At 32.6% G+C, this 22,574-nt stretch overlaps 2 protein-coding genes across 2 annotated transcripts; one reads left to right on the top strand and one right to left on the bottom strand.

The window, feature by feature from the left end:
* Positions 1-5,800: 5,800 nt before the first annotated feature.
* LOC116115049 lies at positions 5,801-9,140 on the bottom strand. Its single transcript, XM_031401182.1, has 4 exons — positions 9,031-9,140; positions 8,213-8,323; positions 7,394-7,465; positions 5,801-6,162 (listed from the first exon to the last, which is right to left on the bottom strand). Exons 2-4 carry the CDS (start codon positions 8,307-8,309, stop codon positions 5,801-5,803), a joined length of 531 nt encoding a protein of 176 aa, XP_031257042.1. The 5' UTR covers positions 8,310-8,323; positions 9,031-9,140.
* A 6,068-nt stretch (positions 9,141-15,208) lies between these two features.
* LOC116115068 (probable carboxylesterase 18) lies at positions 15,209-16,237 on the top strand. The gene has a single exon (XM_031401200.1). It carries the CDS (start codon positions 15,224-15,226, stop codon positions 16,226-16,228), a length of 1,005 nt encoding a protein of 334 aa, XP_031257060.1. The 5' UTR covers positions 15,209-15,223; the 3' UTR covers positions 16,229-16,237.
* The last annotated feature ends 6,337 nt before the right edge of the window (positions 16,238-22,574 follow it).

Raw genomic sequence — 22,574 nt, 5'->3', positions numbered from 1 at the left:
AATCAATAGAGATTCACATAAACACTTTTCTTCCTCTCAAATTCGGATTCTCAACTGATCGTAGCTTTGATGTTTAGTTTTTACGGTTGCTTGACTTCGAGTATGTAATAGAAAAATGGGTATCCGTAGAGCTGCTAGATACTGAGTTGGTACTCACTTTTTTTTTTTTTTTTTTTTTTTGTTTTTTAAAGTAAGGCATGAAAATTACTGTTTCAATGCACATTTTACAGGAGAACGCTTCCACAATTGGCTGGAATGCAAGAGACTGGGCTATTAGCCGAAGTAGATTTGGGGCACACCTCTTCCTCTATGGATCAGTGAAGATGGTGATGAAGTTATAGTTATGGATTCTGTTGAAAAACTTGAAAAGCTTTCTGCGTGTGAAGGTTCATGTCCTTCTCTTTCTCTCTCTCTGCTTTTTACGGTATTTGTTATGTGTTTTTATCTAGCTGCCATTGTCGGTTAACTTTTTAGATGGTTTGGTTGTCAAAGAGTCTGGGTACTAAACTATCCTGCCACCCCCATCAAAAAGAAAAAAAAAAATTGGTTTGTGTGTGTTAAAGTGGACAGACTAGTTAAAGAATAAATCTATTTCAGCTTGTTGGTCAAGTTGTCTTTGGGAAGACCAGGGTTTCTGTTGAAGTTTTAAGAAGAAGAAATGTATCTTTGTTCGGAGGATGCTTGCACAAAAGTTCCTTTTTTTTTTCCTATCAATGTTGAAGTCTTGACAGCAATATTTCTTCTGATATTATTTGCTTTCAATTAGCACAAATTATCTACCTTATCAGTGAAGTTGGACAAGTTGCAGTAGCCATCTCCCAGTTTTAACTTCGCCTTATTTATGACCTAGTGTTATAAGTGATTCATGCCTTTACTCATTAGCCAGGTTTTAAGGGCTGTGAGGGTAGTGGGATAGATCTTACTTTGAATTCTACAAAGCCAAAAAGAATTGTAATTTTGATGATAATGGTATTTGGCTATTGTAGGTGCAGTATTTTTGAACCAGAAGATGTTGGATCAGGTTTTGCTCGAGTTTTCTTTACTAATCATAGAATGGATAAAGCTAATGTCAGCTCTATGGGATCCTCAGCTGATTCTATCTTGCATTTTCCTTCTATCTCCATCCCTTGTTTTATTTTTCTTGGCTGGGTACTTCAGTTCTTGTATTAATGCCTCCTTTTTTTCATAAAGTTTCATACTCTTAAACAGAATTATCCCTTTGAATTTTGGCTACTTTGAATGGTATTGGGGATTCATCAATCTGTAATTAATTGTTTTACTGGTTGCTTTTGTTCACTATTATCTAGGTGTTTGATTTGCACCGGCACAATATGGACCACATCACAATCCCTTCGAGTCGGGGTCCAGAATTTGGTGTGATTCATCGTGTAGAAGATGTAAGACTACTGATCTGGTTATTATGAATTAATGTGTCTATGCTTTTATGTTGTCCATTGTATGCATGTTATGAATTTTAAAATTTTAAAATTTTTAAAATTTTTAACTGTTTTTAATGTGATATATGGTCTTATTCTTGCAGGTGTTTGATTGCTGGTTTGAGAGTGGTTCTATGCCTGATGCTTATATTCATTATCCGTTTGAGAATGTCGAACTCTTTGAGAAAAACTTTCCTGGGAATTTTGTGGTTCTATGCCTTATGCCTTATGCTTCTTAATCTTTTTAGATCTTTAGGCACGCTATAAGCATCAGTTTTGACACTCAAGTTGGCAATTATGTAAATATGTAATTGTTTCTAAATCACAGTTAATTTTGTGGCCAACACATTCTTTCTATTACCTGTGGCAGAAGTGATTGGATTTATTTCATTGTTAGTATGACTTGCTGGATTTTTTTTTTTATGGTATGAGAGTGGACTGAAGTGAAACAATTTTGAAACATATGATTGCATTACTTTTGGCTGTCTCAATGATTACATTAATTCTCACAGTGAGGTTCCTGCATTTTTAATCTCTGACATAAGAACTGTCTAAGTTCTTGTGTTGAAAGAAACACCATTGATATTGAACATGTCTCTTATGTGAAGATCCTGGCCTTTTATTTATATATATTTTTTTCTTTTTTAATAATCAAATGTATGGTGTTTTCCAATCTACTGATTTACAGAAAAGTGATAACAGCCTATCGCATTATATTCCTTCTTCCCTCCTCCCCAAACATGGGGGAGATAGGTATTATTATAGTTAAACTTTCTGGTGGATTTTCATCGTCGGCTCTTTTCCTATACAGGTTCTATACTCCCATGGTGTTGTCTACTGTGTTATTTGGGAAACCAGCATTTAGGAATCTCATTTGCAATGGCCTTGTCCTTGCTGAGGATGGAAAAAAGATGAGTAAAAAGCTGAAGAACTATCCATCACCTGTAGAAGTGATTATTGATTCCTTTGTTGTTCCTTTGTTGTTAGCATAGCATCATGTCCCATGTTTATGCTCTCTTTTCTCACGTTATCTTGCAGGATGCTTTAAGATTGTACCGATTAATTCTCCGGTTGTGCGTGCTGAGACCTTGCGTTTCAAGAAAGAAGGAGTTTTTAGTGTTGTTAGTATTTTTTATCAATTACTATATATTAACTTATGTATCTATAAAGTTTTATTTGATCTAATGTGTTTTCTTTTTCTTCATCATCACTAGTGCAAATCATTTTTTTCTCAGTTGCTTATGCTGATCTCTCATTTAAATTTTCACCCAGGTCAGAGATGTTTTCCTTCCATGGTATAATGCATATAGGTTCCTCGTTCAGAATGCAAACAGACTTTGAGATAGAGGGAGGTGTAACCTATGTTCCAGTTGATCTTGGAACTCTTCAAAAGTCATTGAATGTGCTTGACCAGTGGATCAACTCAGCCACTCAGAGTCTTGTTCGTTTTGTTCACCAAGAGATGGATGGATATCGACTTTACACGGTAAAGCTTGCTATGTAACCTAGTTATTACAGTTAATTTGTTATGTTTATATATTGAAAGATAAAAATGTATGAACTCATTCTTATAAAAGTTGCTATAATTTTTTTTGTTTCACAATAGTAACTAAATTTGAATGTTGAAGTGCCTGGTTTTGATAAATGTATTGTGTTGACACAACACGTTGACATAGGTCTGGCAAAATTCTGTGTAACCTAGTAACACGACATGGAGACATTTGATAAAGATGGTGTTCGGCTGTAGTTTTATTGAGTCAATCAGTAATGCATCAACCTTTAGAGAAAAATGGTTTAATGGATTAGGCTTGGGTTACACATTAATTAATGGATTTGCATTTTCATAGACCCAATAAGCTAATTGGTTGAGTTTGGATGAGAAAAATTTGACACATCAAAAATATGATACGACAAAAACTCATTTCAATACGACTATTGCTAGGCCTACCTTAACATTAAGTTTCGAACTATAAATTGTACAGACAAAAGTTCTGGGCTGGTTTTTGGTAGCTTTTGCGTTGATAAGTAATTATTATTGATGCACTGATGTTTACTACTTTTGCACTTTTGAGTTTTATGTTATAAGATTTCTTTGTGACTGTAACAGGTCTAAGACTGTTGGCCTCTCTCTCTCTCTCTCTCTCTCTCCATATATATATATATATATATATATATGTGTGTGTGTAATCTATATCATCTAATTTTTATATTTTATTGCGTTATGATAGCCTAGATGGTTTGATACTTCTGATTTTTTACTCACACACTAAGCAGTTAATTTTAATGTTCATGTTATTTTGCCTATGAAAATATGATATTAAATGACAGATTGATGTCACTTTATTAGATATCCTTCTATGTTATTATAACTGTTTTTAGTAATGTTGTTATTTTGTTGAACTACTGTTCTATTTCTTTTAGCTATGTAGCAATGTTATAAGAGGAAGTAACCCCTAATAAACATATACTTCTTCTCTTAGGTTGTTCCGTATCTCTTGAAGTTTCTTGACAACCTTACAAATATTTATGTGCTTTTCAATCGTAAGAGACTGAAAGGCCGAACAGGAGAAGAGGACTGCCGCACAGCACTTTCGACTCTTTACAATGTATGGTGTCACTAAGTCTGATATATTGTTGTTTCACTCATTAGGCATTGGATACTTTCTTTTTGCTTGAAACCATGATAGTATAATAGTTTTATATATTATACATTGCTTTATTTAGTTTAATAAAAGTTAAGTGTGTTCAAGGATAAAGGGATGTTTTGTTATCTTGCAAAGCTTGAGTTGAATTCCTTTGTGATGAAATTGGATTTCATCTCCTTGACAAATAAATTACTCATTCAACTGATTTGTGGAACATGATTCTACGTTACCTGCTGTTACAAATCCTAGCTACCATGCTCCACTAGTGTTTATGTTACTTTTGATTGATATGTGATACCTCCTACAAATCTTTAATCTAATTCTCTGAATGCTCGTATTGAAACTAAGCTCTGCCTTCCTGAGAGGTGCTTAACAAATATTAGTTAATTTCACACTCCACTCCATATCACCACCATTGTCATTGTGGTTGCTGTCGTTTAACCGTGGATGAGATGTGATGATAAATTATTTTTTTTACATGTTTTCTTCTTTTGTGGGTTCTCAGNTTTTACTAGAAAGATTCTTTATGGTTTTCTTGAATTTTTCTTTTAAAGTTCTGAATGGTTGTTTTTCTTTGTGATTCATGTTTCAAATTTTGGTCTTTAATGTCCGCCAGGTTTCAGCTTCTTTTAATTTGGCAGAGGGGTTACACACACCAACACTAACTGCTGAGAGTTTGTGGAACTTCGAAATGTAGTCTTCCTTACTTTACTGATTAGAGGCTTTGAACATGGAAAACTAACTATTCCCTTACAATATTTGACAGATATGTGGTTCTATCTTGCTATTGCATGCTGTCGCAAATATAAAAGAGCCTAGCAAATCAGAAAGCACTGCAAGTTTCACTGTTAATAGTGTAGTTTCTTATTGCAATGATGAACTTACAGTCACCTCATGTGTCTATGGATTGCAGTGTATAGCTATGGGGTTCTCTGATGCTATTGCATGCTGTCATAAATATATATGAGCCCTTTCTAATGAGGGAGCACTGCAAGTGTTTCTGTTGATGCTTTAGTTCCTTATTCCAATAGTGAAATAGTGTTACTTAAAATCATCTCATGTTTCTTCAGGGTTGCAATATCTTTGTTAACCTTCATGTTTTATTTTCCATTCGGAAAAGATAGGTAGAATTTCATTGCATTTAGCTGACCATTTTCTGGGGAAAAAATGAAAATGGATTAGTAAACTAGTATGGAATTCGCCGAAGAGGATAAGTTCACAACGGTCCTCTATTGTAAAATTGTGGCTATTTGCAAAACGGATACTGTTTCTGAAGAAGTGCCTAATGTTGTGAGTAAAGAATTGCAGAAATAGAACACTAGTTTATTATCTTTTTTTAAGTAATAAAGATTTTGATACTTCTGGTAAAATTCATCATTGTCATCTCAAATTGGTCTGCTTCTGCACTCCGGATCTGCCCCGCCATAATTTTCATGAGAGTTGTAGAAGACTAGAAGTACATTCTCTTCTCCTGATTCGAAAGGCTGTAAGGATCCTGAAGTTCAGTGCAATGATCCAAATACTGAGAATCCGCCATAATAAGTCTATATGTTAAAAAGCTGGAAACTTCAATTTTATTTGCTTGACAAAAAAGGTTATATCTTGTATTCTAGGAGAATTAGGCACGCGTTCATGTCTATTTCTTCTCCTCCTCCCTTTTGTTGTCATTTTTACATATCAGGAATTCAGGTTAAGTTTTCATTTCTTATTCTCTCTCTGCTAATCAACCAAATCNCCGCCCTGAGCTGCAATGTGAATTGGTAGCATTTCCTTTTCTCCACGGATACTTGTTAATTTTTCATTCTTCTCAAACATCAGTTCAGCATGTTCCACCCTTCCCATTGCAGCAGCAATAAAAAAAGCAGTATTGCCACTACGATTTTCAATAGCAAGTTCGTCGCTTTGCATTTTATCTACTAGTTCACGGAGACAACTAGAGTAGTTTTCCTTAACTGCAACGTGGAGAGGGTAGTCCTCTTTTTCTGATATACCAACAGTTTTCATATCCCAAGGGTTCCAACACGACTGGTGGAGTATAGCTTGATACAATTTTTTACGGTCTTCATTGAACCTTGTATCATCTGTAAAGGTGAAACAAGAAAGAAGTTTTATATGTAAAAACTAATTCACTTAAACATATAGTGCTGATGTAAATATATAGTAATATTAAACATATGAAAAGTATATACAAAAGGTCACGCTATTCGTACATAAATTGAATAGACACTCTGTATGCCATTGCTAATATTTGAAACTGTAATTCTTACTTTACCGAACTGAAACGGTAACAAATGCTCTCCGTCTTGCAATGGACAAGAGATAAAAAATGTTTGAGTGGGTTGATTTGAAATCATTGAGTTGGATTGTTTTTGAGGGAAAAAAGTATATCAGATTTATATATTATTGATTGATGGTGTGTTTGTTTCATGAGGATAATTAGTTTGTTGCCTTGAAAAAATTAGAATAGGTTAATAAAAATTGGGGGAGGGAGATGGCAGAGCCGGAGCTGAAAAATTAAAACTGGGTTAATAAAAAATAGGGTAAGGAGGCGGTGGCAGAGAAGGTTGAGGCAATGGCGGAAGAAAAAACTGGGGGAAAGAGCCTGGCAGAGAAGGTTGAGGCTATGGCGGAAGAAAAAATGGGAAAGGAGGCGCTAGCGATGCCGTTGAGGCAATGATGGAAGATAAAGTGTTTTAATTGGATTATAATTTTTAATGCATTTGACACATGTCAGTTTATTATTAGTTTGTGGTATCAACTTAGCATTCTGAGTGGTACTGGTACCTCTAGGTTATTCCAGATTTTCTTCTAAAGAAAAAGATATAAGAGTGATTTATGAACAGAAAATAAAAAAAATAAAAAAAAATTGTGACTTCTCAGACAGTTAATATCGTAAATCATAAATACCCTGACCCAAATAATATGACCAAAAAAATGGTTCTTAGTACAGGTCATTGTGATCTCAAATTATATTTATTTTAGTCCTTTTAATGAAATTTAATGTTAACTTTAAACCTTTAAATTTTAACCATACTTTTTTCAAAATGAAATTAACTCTTGACAGTTAAATTTCAAAAAATTCTAAAATGTTTACATTTGTTTAATCTCACGGTTGATCGCCTATTTTAATGGGCACTTCTTATGCACTTATATTACAATAAACAAATTATTTTTCTCTTAGTTTAGGTAATACCAAAAGGATTGCTAGGAAATTTCTAAGACAAGTAAAAATGAAAGGATGCTCAAAATGATTCATCTTTAATAATATGAAATAAAATAATAAGCAATTTATAAGATGATAACAAAATGTACCAGCGTTTTCTTGAATAAGAGATGTCTCATTCTCAACTATTTCACTGGATGATGCAGCTGTTGTATCTCTTACTGTTTCATCAATCAAAATTTTGTCATAATTAATTGTTATGCGTTTATATAAAATTAGATAAACAAATTAATTTGCTTTTTCTATCGATAATCTAAAGAAATTGTTAAAAACAATTTAAATATATAAAATTATTGTCCAAACATTGCATCTTTAAAAGTGAAAATAATATTTAAAATAAAATAATAATATAACGTGCAGTTTACAAGGTAATTTAAAATAGTACCATCTTGTTCTTGAGAGTAAGGAGATGTCTAAACTCAAAAGCTCATCATTTTATTCATGCAACTCAATTTCTAGTACAATGTTAACTCTCATTTTATCATCGATCATTAAACATTTTTGTGATAAAACCTTTAAAGAACTTTATGCATTTAGACGTAATTTGAGTTCAACGTCGTACTTTAAATTATTTTTAATGAAATACTTATTGCTAATATCAAGTGAATAACATACATATATAAGGTTAAACAATTGAACATAACACAAATTCGTAGTCATGAATACAATATTGCAATCAAATAAATTTGAGAAATAAGGTAGAGATCATTATTTTTAACACCAACTCAACAACTAAACTATCCAAGTATTTCTTTTACATGAAACTTGATCCTGTTAGAGATATTAGTGGTCTAAACTTACTCTTTGATCGATCCTAAAACTCCTTGTCATCTTACCAAAAGTTTAATGATTCTTTTCAAGTTTAAAACAATATCACATTCAATTTAAGAGGTAATATTAACTCATACCATCTTGTTCTTGAGGAGGAGATGCCGTAAGTTCATCTTTCTTGTCATGTGACTCAATTTCTGGTGCCATGTCAATCTTCACTTCATCGATGGACATTTTTGTGGTAAACACTGTAAGGAACTTTAAGTAATTAGACCTTTGTTATAAGAAAACATATTGGGGATTAAGTATTTATAAACTTGTATTTTACAATCTTTCCAATTTTAATTAATAAAAACATTTACTCATAATTATTCATAATACAACTGAATGAAGAAACATATATAAGGTTAAGCTATTGAAATAAAAAATAATAATAATAATAATAATTGATCATTAATAAGATGAAATTTGTATTGGAGAAACTTTAAAGGTTGTTATATTATTTAATATAAAATTAGCAACTTCTGAATTGTTAGATTACATTAAATCAATGTTCAAGAATTTATGTTAGAGGAGATTGATTCTTTCAGAATTAGGTATAAAATTCCTGTTCAACAGTTAATTCTTTATCAAAATTAAAATTAATAATGTTTTACCATCATTATTATTTATATGCTTATTTTAAATTTTGGTCGCATAGCTTGTGGATTAGATAATTAAAAAGGAAAGTTCTATTGACTTCTAACGATATTCATCTTGTCCATTTATTTTACATGAAATCTAAACTAACATCAATTTCAAGAGCATTTTGTTCCTCATGTACACTAACAGATCTTACACGTAGTATATAGAACAATCTTAGCTACTATTCAATAATCAACATGTTGGAAGTACATAAATTATCTCAAAATAATTTGAAAAAAAAGAAGAAGAAGAAATGGGTTAAAAGGGTTACCTCTTTTGGTACCTAAAGAGATGATGCAATCTGCAGCTGCAAATTAATGGAGCTCAAGTGGAGCGTAGAGAGAATATAGATGATAAAGTAGAAGCAGCTGGATGATAAGTATGGGGCTAATTAGCAAGAGAAATCATATATGAGATATTTAATAAGTGGACACCAACAAGTCTGATTGATGAGTGTGGGGCGATAAGATCACCTTTATCAATTATTACATGATTAGAGTATTTTTGTTGTCATTATGTTAAAATGCTGAACCATTGAATCAAGTTATTATCTAAAAGTTTGTTTCCTTGGATCGATTTATATTGCACTTTCTTTCATAGATAGAACGATTGAATTAAATGAATAGTTGATACTTACTATAAACAAATAAGTATACTTTTCCAATAGCTTTCCTTACCCATATGAAAGCAATTTAATGCGATCGAGTTTTAGTTTGCTCGAGTTCATCGCATGTGATTTGTTAATTTGATTGGAGATAGTTTTTTATGGGTTCTTATCATAAACCGTTTGAGCCTTTCATCAATCAATGATTTTTCTACTAGAGGATGAAATGTTAATGGTCTTGATGCTTTTGTGCTGAATCATTGTACATGTTGTAGATTCCATAATCTTCACACGATGAAATTCCTCTAACAATATACTTTCCAGGTGCAGTATAACCATTATTGAACATATCACAACAACATTGGTACACGAAAAGTTCTCACCATCTTAGTATTAGATTTTAAAAAATTGCTATGATTTATGTACACCACTTATATACAAAAAGCAAGCACCTAGAAGTTGTGAACTCTAGAAGATCAAGAATTTGATAATAGCAAAAGAACTGCTGTTGATAATCATGGTAGAGCATCTTGAGAATTACAATCTTTAGAATGGAAATAAGTTTTTCTTCCCTCACAATCTTCTTATAGTTTCCAACCAAGTCCTCCACACAAAACAGCAAATAAATCTCTACAAACAATTCTAATGCCTACTCCCATTATTCTAATAGCAAATGATCAATATTCAGCTACAAATAGCATCCACCTAAATTGCTCTAAAGCATAGTTGGGTGCTTGTAACTCGCTCACATCAGCATATTGAACATCTACAGTGAATGTACCTGCCTTGTAGAAAGTCAATGCCTTAAACACTGGGTTTTGGATTTCCCTTTGGGAAAACAATAGTGCTTTGCTGATTATCTGCTGCTTCATTTTGAGCTTCTGGGGCAGAGCCTTTCCATGACAATGCAAATTGAAAATGGGAAGCTCTCATTTACCTTTAGAAACAGCCACAAATGAAGAACCATTATTGATCATTTTTATGCATAATCTGATTAAATCATAACATGAAACATTATACCTACTTAGTCGCAATTAAAGCACAACATGGATCAGAATTGCCTTGGCCAAAAAGAGAGTAAAAGGTCGCTCATCAGGAACAGAGAATTCAAGGACACAAACTGCCTTCTACTCGTCCTAGTAAAAGGTTTTGTCATTGAATTTTCTATCCCTGACGAACAACGTTTTACTCAATGATTAAACATTGAGTTACTATGACATAGTATCACCAAGTGTACAGAAGGAGAAAATTAATATCATATGAACTGAAACACTAAACTTCAACCATCCAAAACCACAAAGACTGCTTCAGGAAAATAAACCAAGAAAAAAAGAAGCATAGACCCGACATTTAAACAAACAACTGCCTTAAAAACAACAGCATACCCAGACCTTTCTTTGAAAAAAAAAAAAGAAGATATTAAAAAGCGAGAAAAAATAATGGTACCTTTTCCAGACCTTCAATATCTCTCAATAAATATCATGGAAAAAAAAAAAACACCATAATACAAAATTAAGAAAAAAAAATACAGCTTTAATCTTGACATCCGAGACGTGTAACCATTAGTAAAAACCAAAATTCCGCCTCTTAATGTCATTTTAAACCAAGATTCAAGGCACCCAAAAAAAACAAAAACACATGAAAATCCAGTCAGAAAAGGAAAGATTCTTACCTGAAACTCTCTCANGATCTTGTCCATAATATGTTTGATCATCCTGTTGAGACTAGATCAATTCAAAAAATCCTTTTTGAAAAAAATCAGATCATTCCAGATGCAATATGGCCATCCTTTCACGATGATGCTCCGTGGGAACTCTTTCCTCCAGACTACACTGAGAAATTTCTCCACGCCAAACAGACATGCATACGTTCCATCAATGCTCAATCCGATGACAATTCATCTTATCCAGAATGGTGGTACCCGGACTCACAGCCAGATACTGTGCAGGAAGAAGAGCTTCAACAGTCTCGTGATTACTATCTCCATAAATCCAGGCGACAACAATACGTGCATGCACCAAGTACATCTGCCACGCCAACATCTCAGATTCCAGACATTTCTTCAGATACTTATCCAGATACATCTCCTCGACAAATCCCTGCTGACTGGATTCAATCAATGGGTTGTCTCGACTTCCAGGATGAAGAATCGTGGCACGTTACCAACTTGTCAAACGATTAAAGATCTGCGTGTCTTAAATTAAATGGTGGTGTCATTTATGTAAAATAGGAGTGGACTAAATGGCGATTTGCCTTTTCATTGTAATATCTCCCGTAGCCATTGTAAAAAAGTCAAGGATTGTAAACTTTGCAAACACTTTTATTTACTTCTCTCACTCTTCATTTCCATATTTTCTCTACACTTCCATACTTTCTCTACACATCTTTACTATACTTCTTCCATGTTTCTTTCATATTTCTAAGTTTTCTTCAACCTCAAGGGTGATGTAATACTCTGAAAATATTATAGATAGCAAAAGATTCCATATATGTTTTAATTTATGTTCTTTAACATGTTTAATATTTATGTTTTCTTTTATGTTCTTGTTCTTAAATTTTGTACATGTTCTTCATTTATATTTATGCTCTCCATTTATGTTGTTATTTAATTTTCACTAACTCTTTTAGATGATGTTAGAAGCTGCGTGGGTGTATGTGTGTGTGAGATAAAAGAAGGGTCTTGACCATTTTTAGACCGATCGTTGTGTTGATTAGTTCCGTTTAGGTCGACTATCATAGTTTCCCACATGCATAAACTCCATGATTTTCTGACAGCATTTTTAAGGTCTAGTAATCCTTGTGGTACCCAAACAGACACCTACATGCTTTTCAAGATCTGGCTGCTTACCAGCAGCTGCCCAGACATAGCCATAGCACAGAAATTTTACAGTAACAATCAAAGGATTTTCATCTTATTCGGCAAAAATGTTGTGTTTCTCCAAACATTTTAGTTTTCAAAGCATTTCAGGAATAAATAAACGTGACCTGAAATAAGAAAAATATAAATCTAATATGCTTGCCTGTAAGGACTCCTCTTGAACTTCTCTGCAACTGCTAACATCATCTCAAAGTACTTATTTCTCCCATCAGCCTTGAAGTCCAAAATGTCAAGAAGGAAAGAAACAAAACAGATGGCTGCAGAGCCACACTTCTCTTCCATAACATCCTATGTGAAAAGATTACAGTTTCATAAATCCATCATAAAACTTCCACAAGATATGCATTATCAATAGAAAAGAAAAGGAAGAACCTGGGTCTCTGACAGTATTATTGACAGAATACCCCTTCTGAAGCAATAGCTCGATGAGCAAAGATGCGACATGTCCAGTGCCACCCACAACAAAAGCAGTCTTTTTTTCCGTGAAATTCAATTCAATCAAAGAAACCCTAGCTTTCCATAGAAATAAAAACCAAGAAAAATAAGAAAAAAAGAAAAGAGAAATTGAGAATAATAAGACTTAGATAGAACACTGTGAGAATTACCTTAACCGAAGCAAGAATTAGTATTGAGAAATTGAATCAATTTGTAGGAATCAAACTGCAGTGGATTTGAGAGACAAATTAGAGAAGAACCGTACCGGTATTTGCAGAATCATGACACCGAAATAGAAAATCATCAGCGCCAGATCACTGGAATGCTAGTCAGTTGCTCTGACGTCGATTATTATAATATTTTTTATTGATTTCTTTAATTATTAATTCAATATAAAATAAAATTCAATACAAAAAATATATATTTAAAACCATTAAAAAAAAAAAACAATAATAATAATAAACATGCGCAACGTAGGGACGTGCCAGCTAGTTTTACTTATAAGTGTAAATTTATACGCTTATTATTAAAATGTTCAAAGCCCCACTCAAATGATATTAAAATTAATACTATTATTTCCATTCTTGTCTCATAATTAAAATACTATTTGATATCATTTAATTGAATATTAAGTTCTTCTCATAAGTATTCTTTTCACGTTAAGATTTTCGTTTCATAGAAAATCTATTATTTCCCTTTTAATTTTAAATATAAGCTTCTATATTTATAAATAAAATGTTAAAATAGCCACTTCTCTCTTTCAATAATTTTCTAAAGATTAATTTTTTTAAAGTCTAAAGAAAAAGGAAAAATAGTTCAACATCATTATCAATTTATAATCAGGACTAATTTCAAATTCTTTTTTTCTTTTTAAATTACTAAGATTGTTATAACAAAAAAAACTACAACACAACGGAGGTACCAACTTAGAATGTTGAGTTGGTAACACTAATCACTCATAATTTAACATTTGTCTTAAAAAAAAAATCATTGTTTCTTTTTTTTCAAAAATTATATAAGCGAAATGGTAGAACTACCATTGGTTTCGCACACCACTACTATTGTCGGAGACTTTGGTAGATATCACTCACAAAACCATGTTCAAAATATTGTATTCATCAAAATAAAAACCTATTCATAAATCTCATAATTATCCGATAAATCTAAATGATATGATTAAAATTTTCGATACAATTTTCACGGTGGCCATCCTTTCCACCAACCAGTGCATTATGAGCTCTTAGATTTTTAAACTCCTACCCAACCGATTTAATATTCCTTCACCATTGAATTACTGCTCATCCAATATGCATTTCCCTGATTTGGTTGACCTCATTTGCCTTTGCTGGGAAATAACCCAAAAGTATAATCGTCGCGTATTTGGTTTATTACATTTTAGTCCTACTCCTTATTTTAATATGGTCTTCTATTTCATACTTCATTTCCATTTAACCCTCAATTTGTCTTTATTAATTTTAAGTTAAATAAACAGATGTCAAGTTATGCATAGGCACCTAGCTAATGGTATCAATTACCCCGGTAATATATCTTATAAAAAAAATGTTATCTCATATTTAATATTCTTATTTTTTTAATTAAATATAAAACACCTAATTTTAAAACTTTTACCTTAATCCCCAAATCTCCTTAAGCTAGCCTTGCAACAAACACATTGTTATATTATATCAAAGTTAATGCATAATCTCTTTATCGTTAAATTTTAGGTGTTAAAATAAACGATAGACGAGTAATTTAGTAATATTTACTAATTCATCATAATATAAATTTTAACAATTCATTAAAGATAAATGAATTTCTCTTATTTCCAAAACCTTAGAAAAATTTTATTATTACGTCATAACTTAAGAAGATTAAGGTCATTTAACTCATTATATCATTACTATCATCATTCATCCACCCAACTTGTCTTTAGTTCTATTATTTAGGTAGAAAAGAAACAAAATTCCACTCATTAAAAAATGAGTCAATTTTTTTTTCCTACTACTCAAATTAGTTTGCAGATATCTCAATTAATCCTTACTAAAAGGTGAACACTTAATAATACTTAAACATAAAATCTCTAATTAACCTAAGGTTTTATCATTGAATCATAAGCTAAATGGTTAAATGAGTCCATTATTGATGCCTAAATAACTCCTAAAGGGTGTTCTCATAAAAATAAAAAAAAAATTGGAATTTCTTCTCCTTTAAGGTAAAGGAGCAATGTACAATTACCAGGAAATGCATACCAAATTCATGCACCAATACACGTGGCATAATCCTCTTTTTTAAAAATTTTTTTATCATTAATCGACGACCATAATGATACCATGTCTTTCGATCCATGAATTTGCTATACATTTTATTTGTGACTGAATCATTTTTCTAAGGCAAAGTATCACTTTCACATTGACAATGAAGAAAAGAATCTAAAAGATTTGGATGTTACCTGCCCTTTTCTCACCCCATCCATCCCCTCACAATTTGCATCCTTTCTTTCTTCTTACTCCCTATAATATCCCCCAACACACTCTCCGCCTTTCTAAAATGAGCTCCACTAAAACAAACTCCGATCAACCACCCAAGCTCAACCTCCCATGGAAAACAAGGATCGCCATTTCATTTCTCTCCGCTCTTACCGACACATGTCGTCGCTCCGACGGTACTATCAACCGTCGGCTCCTCAAGTTTTTGGACTTTCAGACTTCTCCCAATTGTAAACCCATAAACTCCGTTTCCACCTCCGACACCCCCGTCGATCCTGCCCGCGATCTCTGGTTCCGTACCTTTTCTCCCATCTCAGTCTCCGGCCCCACCCCCGTTGTCATTTTCTTACACGGAGGTGGCTTCACTTTCCTAAGCGCTGCCTCTAAAGCCTACGACGCCGTTTGCCGCCGTTTCGCGCGTAAAATCCCTGCTTTTGTTATTTCTGTTAATTATCGTCTGTCCCCTGAACATCGCTACCCTTGTCAATACGACGACGCATTTGATGTTCTTAAATTTTTGGATGACAAGGCATTACTTCCACAAAATGCTGACTTGTCAAAAGTTTTTCTTGCCGGTGATAGTGCAGGTGCTAATATAGCTCACCATGTGGCAGTTCGAGCCTGTCGGGCTCAATTTCGGGTGTTGAAGATAATCGGGCTGGTTTCAATCCAACCGTTTTTTGGTGGTGAAGAGAGGACTGAATCCGAGACCCGATTAAAGGGGTCACTTTTGGTTTCATTGGCCCGAACCGATTGGATATGGAAGGTGTATTTGCCAGACGGGTCAAACCGAGACCACGAGGCAGCTAATGTGAGCGGGCCGAATGCGGTAGATATATCGGGTTTGGATTATCCGGAGACGCTTGTGTTTGTGGGCGGGTTTGACCCGTTAGGGGATTGGCAAAAGAGATACTATGAGTGGTTGAGAAAATCAGGGAAAGAAGCAACGTTGATCGAGTATCCACACATGATTCATGCTTTCTATATATTTCCTGAAGTACCAGAGGCCTCTCAGTTAATTGGACAAGTTAGAGATTTCGTGACCCAGCGATTGTCTAAATTATGAGTAGATGAAGAACGTATAAGTTTTTATTATTATTATTAGTTTAATGTGTATTATTGTATTTCTCTGGTGTTCAACAAATGTAGTCAGTTTTATTACTGTTTAGTCCAATTATATTTATAATTTGTTAAACTTATTTTAATCCAATTATTTTTTTATTATTAAATTCACATAAATAAAATTCTGTCCATAATTCAAATAGAAAATAAAAAGCTTTAGATAATAATTAAACTATTTCTTGTTAAAATATCTTAATATCCATTTTCGTCTATATTTTAAATATTTCATATAATATAAAAAGCTTTTCTTATGTTTGAGATGATCACGGCCACCTCTAATTCTTTTCTTTATAATAGTATATGCGTATATATTAATTCAAATAAATTGTTCCAGTATACATATATGTTTATAATAGATTGACAAGGAAGAAACCTATAATACGACATGGATGCAATATCAATCATGCTACATACAAAACAATGAATTATGTGCCTACATAAATAATGAATGTAATATTACTCTATAATAAAAGTTTGGATTAGTTCACCTGTTTGTCACCTAACTATTCCTACAAATTAAAGCTACGCCGAGAATTAAATGCTCACATGTAGCATCATCCATCAATCACCAATACAAATTTATGAGTTTCAACTTCGAAGGACAAAGCTAGGCCACCAACTCGGGAGATTATGTGTCACATATTAATGTGCATTTAATTTCCAAATCGATCCAAGGTTAGCCTTAATGACACTTTCACACTAAAAAAAATTTCAAAATGTCATTTTTCCATCTAAAGTTTATATTCCGTTAATATTTAAAATATACTTCACTTTCTCAACTAGCGTTCTACAAATTATCAGGACCTAGGGTGAGAAAGCTTTTGTAGAGTGGAGACTGGTGAATTGAATAGTTGTGATTGATGGAATATTCGTTGTTGGAAATTAGCAAAGAATAAGAAACATTAGCTTTGCAGTGACCGACAATCGGCGAGAAATCAGGTGCTGAATGTTGGGATTGTGCCTTGAATCCCATATTGCTTGGGAATGAGAGTTGCAAAGGGACTCTCCCCTTTAAATAGACCAGTAGATTAGACTTTTAAAGTATCTCAAAAAATGTAAAATATATTTTAAAAGAATAATCATTGTGGGCTGTTATTAAGAGTGTAATTGGGCTTTTTGAGATAGTGTAAAGAGTTTGCAATTTTTTTCTTCTAAAAATTATATAGTTGTAAGCTTTTGCTTAGTGGATTGTTTGGGTGGATAGTGAACGTAGGCTACATTGATTGGGCCGAACCACTTTAAAATTCTTGTGTTTGGTTTGCTTTATTTTTTGTTGCTTGCTTTAATTTTGCGTTTGAGTTATGGGTATCATTTTTCAACACCGAAGTGAGAAGGGTTTTGTATAGAAGAGACCAAAGGTTTAAATGGTGGTGATAGAGAGAATTTTCGATGTCGGAATCGGGTTTGGGTATTAATGGAATATAAACTTTGGATGAAAAAGTGGTATTTTGAAACTTTTTGGGTGAAACATGTCATTAAGACAAACCTTGGGTGGAAAAAAAGTCGTTTACTCTTCCAAATCCAATTTTCTTTGGAAGCTCCACAGTCAAATGTGATGGAGCCAATGCAAGTTTCCTATAAGAAAAATGAATGGACAACTATTACTCATTAGTCACATTAATACCTACGAAATTAAAATGACATAATAAAATAAATTAAAAAAAGACTGCAAAGTAAGAAAATAGACTTAAAAGGGGTTGGAATGAGAGTATTTGAATATATTTATTTTGGATCTCTCAATTTTTTGTGTATTTTAGATTGAAGGGGAAGGGGGGCTACAATAAGCTTGATGAAAGAAAATCAAGGCTAAAATATGTTTTTAAAGGCTTAGACTGGTTAACTAGTGATAATAATATAAAAGGGTAGGGTTGAAAGGCTCAACCAGTCCAAAAATAGTATAAATCATTTTCTAAATAATATGAATTCTAAGATTTCGCCTCAAGTGGTCATCAAATGAGTTCTAGAGTTTGTTGAGATCACAACTCCTGTAAGCATTTAGACTAATAAAAAAATTCATACCAAAAACCAATAGTCTCAAACTAGATGCAATTAATGCTCAAAATCATCTTTAAACCAAGGCAAAGTTTAATGTCTTCTAAGGTTAATGTGATCGCGATCACATTAATATCAGCGACATACTAATTAATCCAATAACTAAACAAAATTCAACAAAAAAAAAAAAAAAAATTCCTCGTAAATTTATAAATTCAAATTTTTTGGAAGAAACTTCCCTTACCCCCAATCTAAGATCTACATTGTCCCCTATATACAAATCTAAACAAAAGAAAAAAGAGAAAAAGAAAAGTTGCCCTCGTTTTGCACTAGTGAAGTGCGAAAACGCGTGACAAATCGATCACCAACTCGTTTCATTCCATTGTTGCTATTTAATCACACTACAACAAAAAGGACTTTTAGCTACGAATTTTTTTGTTGCTAAAAACCTAGAAATCGTTGCGGTTTACGTTTAGCAACAGAAGAAAATCGTTGCCATGATCATCGTGGTAGGCATGTCGCGCTTGATTTTAGCGACAATTTGTTAAAATTCATCGCTAAATCTGTTGACAAACCAAAAAATTGTCGCCTATACCATTTTTGTCGCTAAAACTAGTTACCGGTGAAATATTAAATGTCGTCGTCGAAAGTTAATAGTGACGTACTCTCTATTTTGTCGCCTACACTATACTACGATGAGATGTGCATTTGTGTCACCTAACGTATACCGCGACGAAATGTGAATTTTGCTCGCCTACGATATACCGCGATGAAATGTGCATTTTTGTTGCATAAAGTTAATAGCGATGTTATAATTGTGTGCGTCGCTTAAAGTATATAGCGACGAAATATGACGTTTCATCGCCTAACATGTAATGCGATAAAATATGAGTTGTTGTTGCCTAAAGTTAATAGCGACGTAATCTTTGTATGTGTCGTTTAAAGTATAGCACGACGGTACTTTATATTTCATCACTTGAAACTATTAGTGATAAAACGTAAAGGTCATCAGCAAAACTTTTCAATGTTGAATGTATTTCATAGCTAAAAATCTACAACGTCGAAATATAATTGTCATCACCCATTTTATAATATATATATATGATTAAATAATATTTAATTTATCTTAGACATTTTAAAATTTAATTCTAAAAGGTAAATATCAATTTGTAGATGTAATTAATTGAAATCAGACAAGTATATCAAACCAAATATATTATAGAACTATATATGTTTGTTTTTAAATAAAAAGTTGACTAAATTGTTAATGTTCAACAAAAAGTGACAAATAAAAACTCAAATTGTTGCAAGTGGTGGAGGATGTGGTGGAAATTGGCCTGAAAATATCTGTGAGCCATTAGATCGAGAACCCATATTCCTATACTAATTGAGATGAACTACTGCATCTTCTCCATCGTTTGCCTATATTGGTGAAATTCTTCCCTTATGCCTCATAGTTCTTGCACCTCCTCACGCAAGTGTGTGAGTTCTTCTAAAACTTCTTGATTGGCTCACCTTGAAGTCTTAGAAGATATATGTGGTTTTGGACCATAACCTAATCCACGATAATAACCAGGTTTTTTTTCCTAAAACCTGTTGAGTGATCTCTAATTAAGTAGGTGGCTAAGAGCCTTCCCTAGGCTCTTGATTGAGAGTGTTCTTCTTTTGTTTCTACAAAAATAATATATATGTACATACGCACAAATATATAAATAAAAACAATATACTTTTATAAATTAAAAGATTAAAATGTATTAGGTTATAATATAAAAATATAATAAACTTTTATACAAAAAAAAAAGAAATACACTACATAATACTTACATATCGAAGCTTGGGTTCATCATTTATCCAAGTATTTCTTTTACTGCTAAAATGAGTGTCATGGAATAAATGCATCTCCCCTTGGAATTGACCTTCAGGAAGATCCTAATATTCAAAAAAAAAACCAATTAAGTGAAAATTAATATTAAAAAATAACTAAAAATAAACAAATAAATAACAATTTCAATATACACTTTAAATAAAAAATTATTCAAAAATAAATATTTCAAACCTTTGAATTTTTTGTTCAGTGAAAAACAAAGGGTTTTGACCCACCATAATGATTGTATGGCAACTTAGCACGATTGGCCTTGTTTACTTTCGAAAGTTTCTGAAAATTGAATAATGATGCATAATGAAATGTATAATAATATTTTAATTAGGCCAAAATAAATATTAGATAATATTTCAATAATAAGCATTAAATAATAAGCAACTGAGTATAAATCATCCACATAATGTTATTAGTAAAAATCATAAATATTAAAAATTATTACCTGATAATCATCACTAGCAAAATGTGTGCATAACCAATCCCAGTCTTCTGGTCACACATCTTTATAAGGGTGTCACCGCGCTTTTTCAGGATCCTCAAAGCTTCGAAAATATTGGGCATGATCACAACGATTATCGCGATAAGCCCTACCCATAAGACAATTAAGGTACTCAAGGACTAAAGGATCATTCAAATCAATATCAAACTTTGTCTACAAAAAAAATAAAAAAAATAAAAAAAATTCAATATATTAGTAATTAAAAAATTGTTATTAATAAAATTAAAAACAAGTTTACCAATAAACGAGTCACAATCAACTTTTTATCATCTAGGTCAATCTTCATCCACTTTTTAGCTTGATATGGAGCCATGGTTCGTACCAAAAACCCAAATTAACTTGACAGTCGCTTTGAAGCTAATTCGCACTTGGGTCTCCTAGTTTTAGGATCCATCACAATCCTAATCTTCCCAAAGACCTTGACAATATCCTCTGTGCCTACTCCTCCTGTCGTCATACGTACTTTCTTCTTTGAAGGAGGAGGTTCTTGCAATATTCAAAAATTTACATTCAATATTAATAATGAATAAAATAAAATAAGTATAAACATTAACATATACAAATACTACCTGATATACTATCATCTCCAATAGGACTGGTAGGTGTAATATATATTGAAGCCGGAGGAGTCTAATAAGGACTCAATGTTGGAAGAGTCCATGCTGGAGGAGTGCATGTTGTAGGAGTTAACGAAATATGTGTATTATGAGAAGTATTCATGTTCAGTGTCGATTTTTTTTACCCGTGTTCCTATTCTTATTAAACATCTAACATAGATATAATAATTAATCTCAAAGTTTTGGCTAATCATGCGTGGATAGTTTTATAAAGTTGAACTGGTTAGTCTAGTGCTTGAAAAATTGTGTTCATGAAATATCTAATAGAAAATGGTCATCATAATGTTTCCTATTGTTTTTTTTTATCCGTCCAACTAGCTTTTAGATTTTAAAAATAAAAAATAATAATAATTAAAAAAAGCAAACCTAATGAGATGAGAACATAATTCTGACTTCTAAATTGTATCTTAGTTTCTCAAAATATTCCTCAATTTTGAATAACAAAACTTTGACTGCCTAAAAATTATCTCAATTTATAAAGCACACATGAACAAAAAAACCTTAAATTGTACTATTAACAAAGCCCTATCCTACTACTATCATAAATTAAAATTAAACAAAACTAATCAACATTAATTGCCCTCAAAATGTTCGATAGGTTATATCCATCATTTTCTAGTGATGCACGAAAGGTTCGATTGGGACTTGTTTCAGATGGTTTTAATCCTTTTGGTAACATGTCTAATTCATATAGCATGTGGCCAACTATTCTTATACCCTATAATCTACCATCGTGGAAATGTATGAAAGAGTCATACTTGATGATGTCTCTTCTTATACCAGGGCCACAATCACCTGGTAGAGAAATTGATGTGTTTTTATGTCCATTAATTGAAGAACTCAAAGAGTTATGGTCGGTTAGTGCATTGACATTTGATTTTTCAACTGACAAGAGTTTTCAAATGCAAGCTACTCTCTTATGGACAATTAACAACTTTCCAGCATATGAAAATTTAACGGGTTAGAGCACTAAAGGTTATATGGCATGTCCAGTATGTAACAAGGAGACTTCATCTACACGATTGAGAAGTAAGATATGTTATATAGATCATCGACGATTCTTACATTCTGGGCATGCATGGAGACGGAGTCGACTACACAATAATAAACTAGAAACTTAAGCTGCACCGAGAGAGTTATCAGGGGTCGATATTCTGAATCAATTAAGAATTGTTGAGATGGTGAAATTGGGAAAGAACCGAAGTAATCAAGATAGAAAGCGAAAACGTACACCAGCATAATTAAATTGGAAGAAAAAAAATATTTTCTTCGAATTGGAATATTGGTCATCTTTAAAAGTACA

The sequence above is a fragment of the Pistacia vera genome, unplaced genomic scaffold, assembly GCF_008641045.1.
Source record: "Pistacia vera cultivar Batoury unplaced genomic scaffold, PisVer_v2 Contig73, whole genome shotgun sequence".
NCBI classification, from domain to species: Eukaryota; Viridiplantae; Streptophyta; class Magnoliopsida; order Sapindales; family Anacardiaceae; genus Pistacia; species Pistacia vera.
Note: the sequence above shows the minus strand (reverse complement) of the source record. Positions and strands in the feature narration are given on the sequence as shown.

Excerpts from the sequence above, each read along its gene's own strand:
- LOC116115068 (XM_031401200.1), top strand. The coding sequence starts at position 15,224 with ATGAGCTCCACTAAAACAAACTCCGATCAACCACCCAAGCTCAACCTC.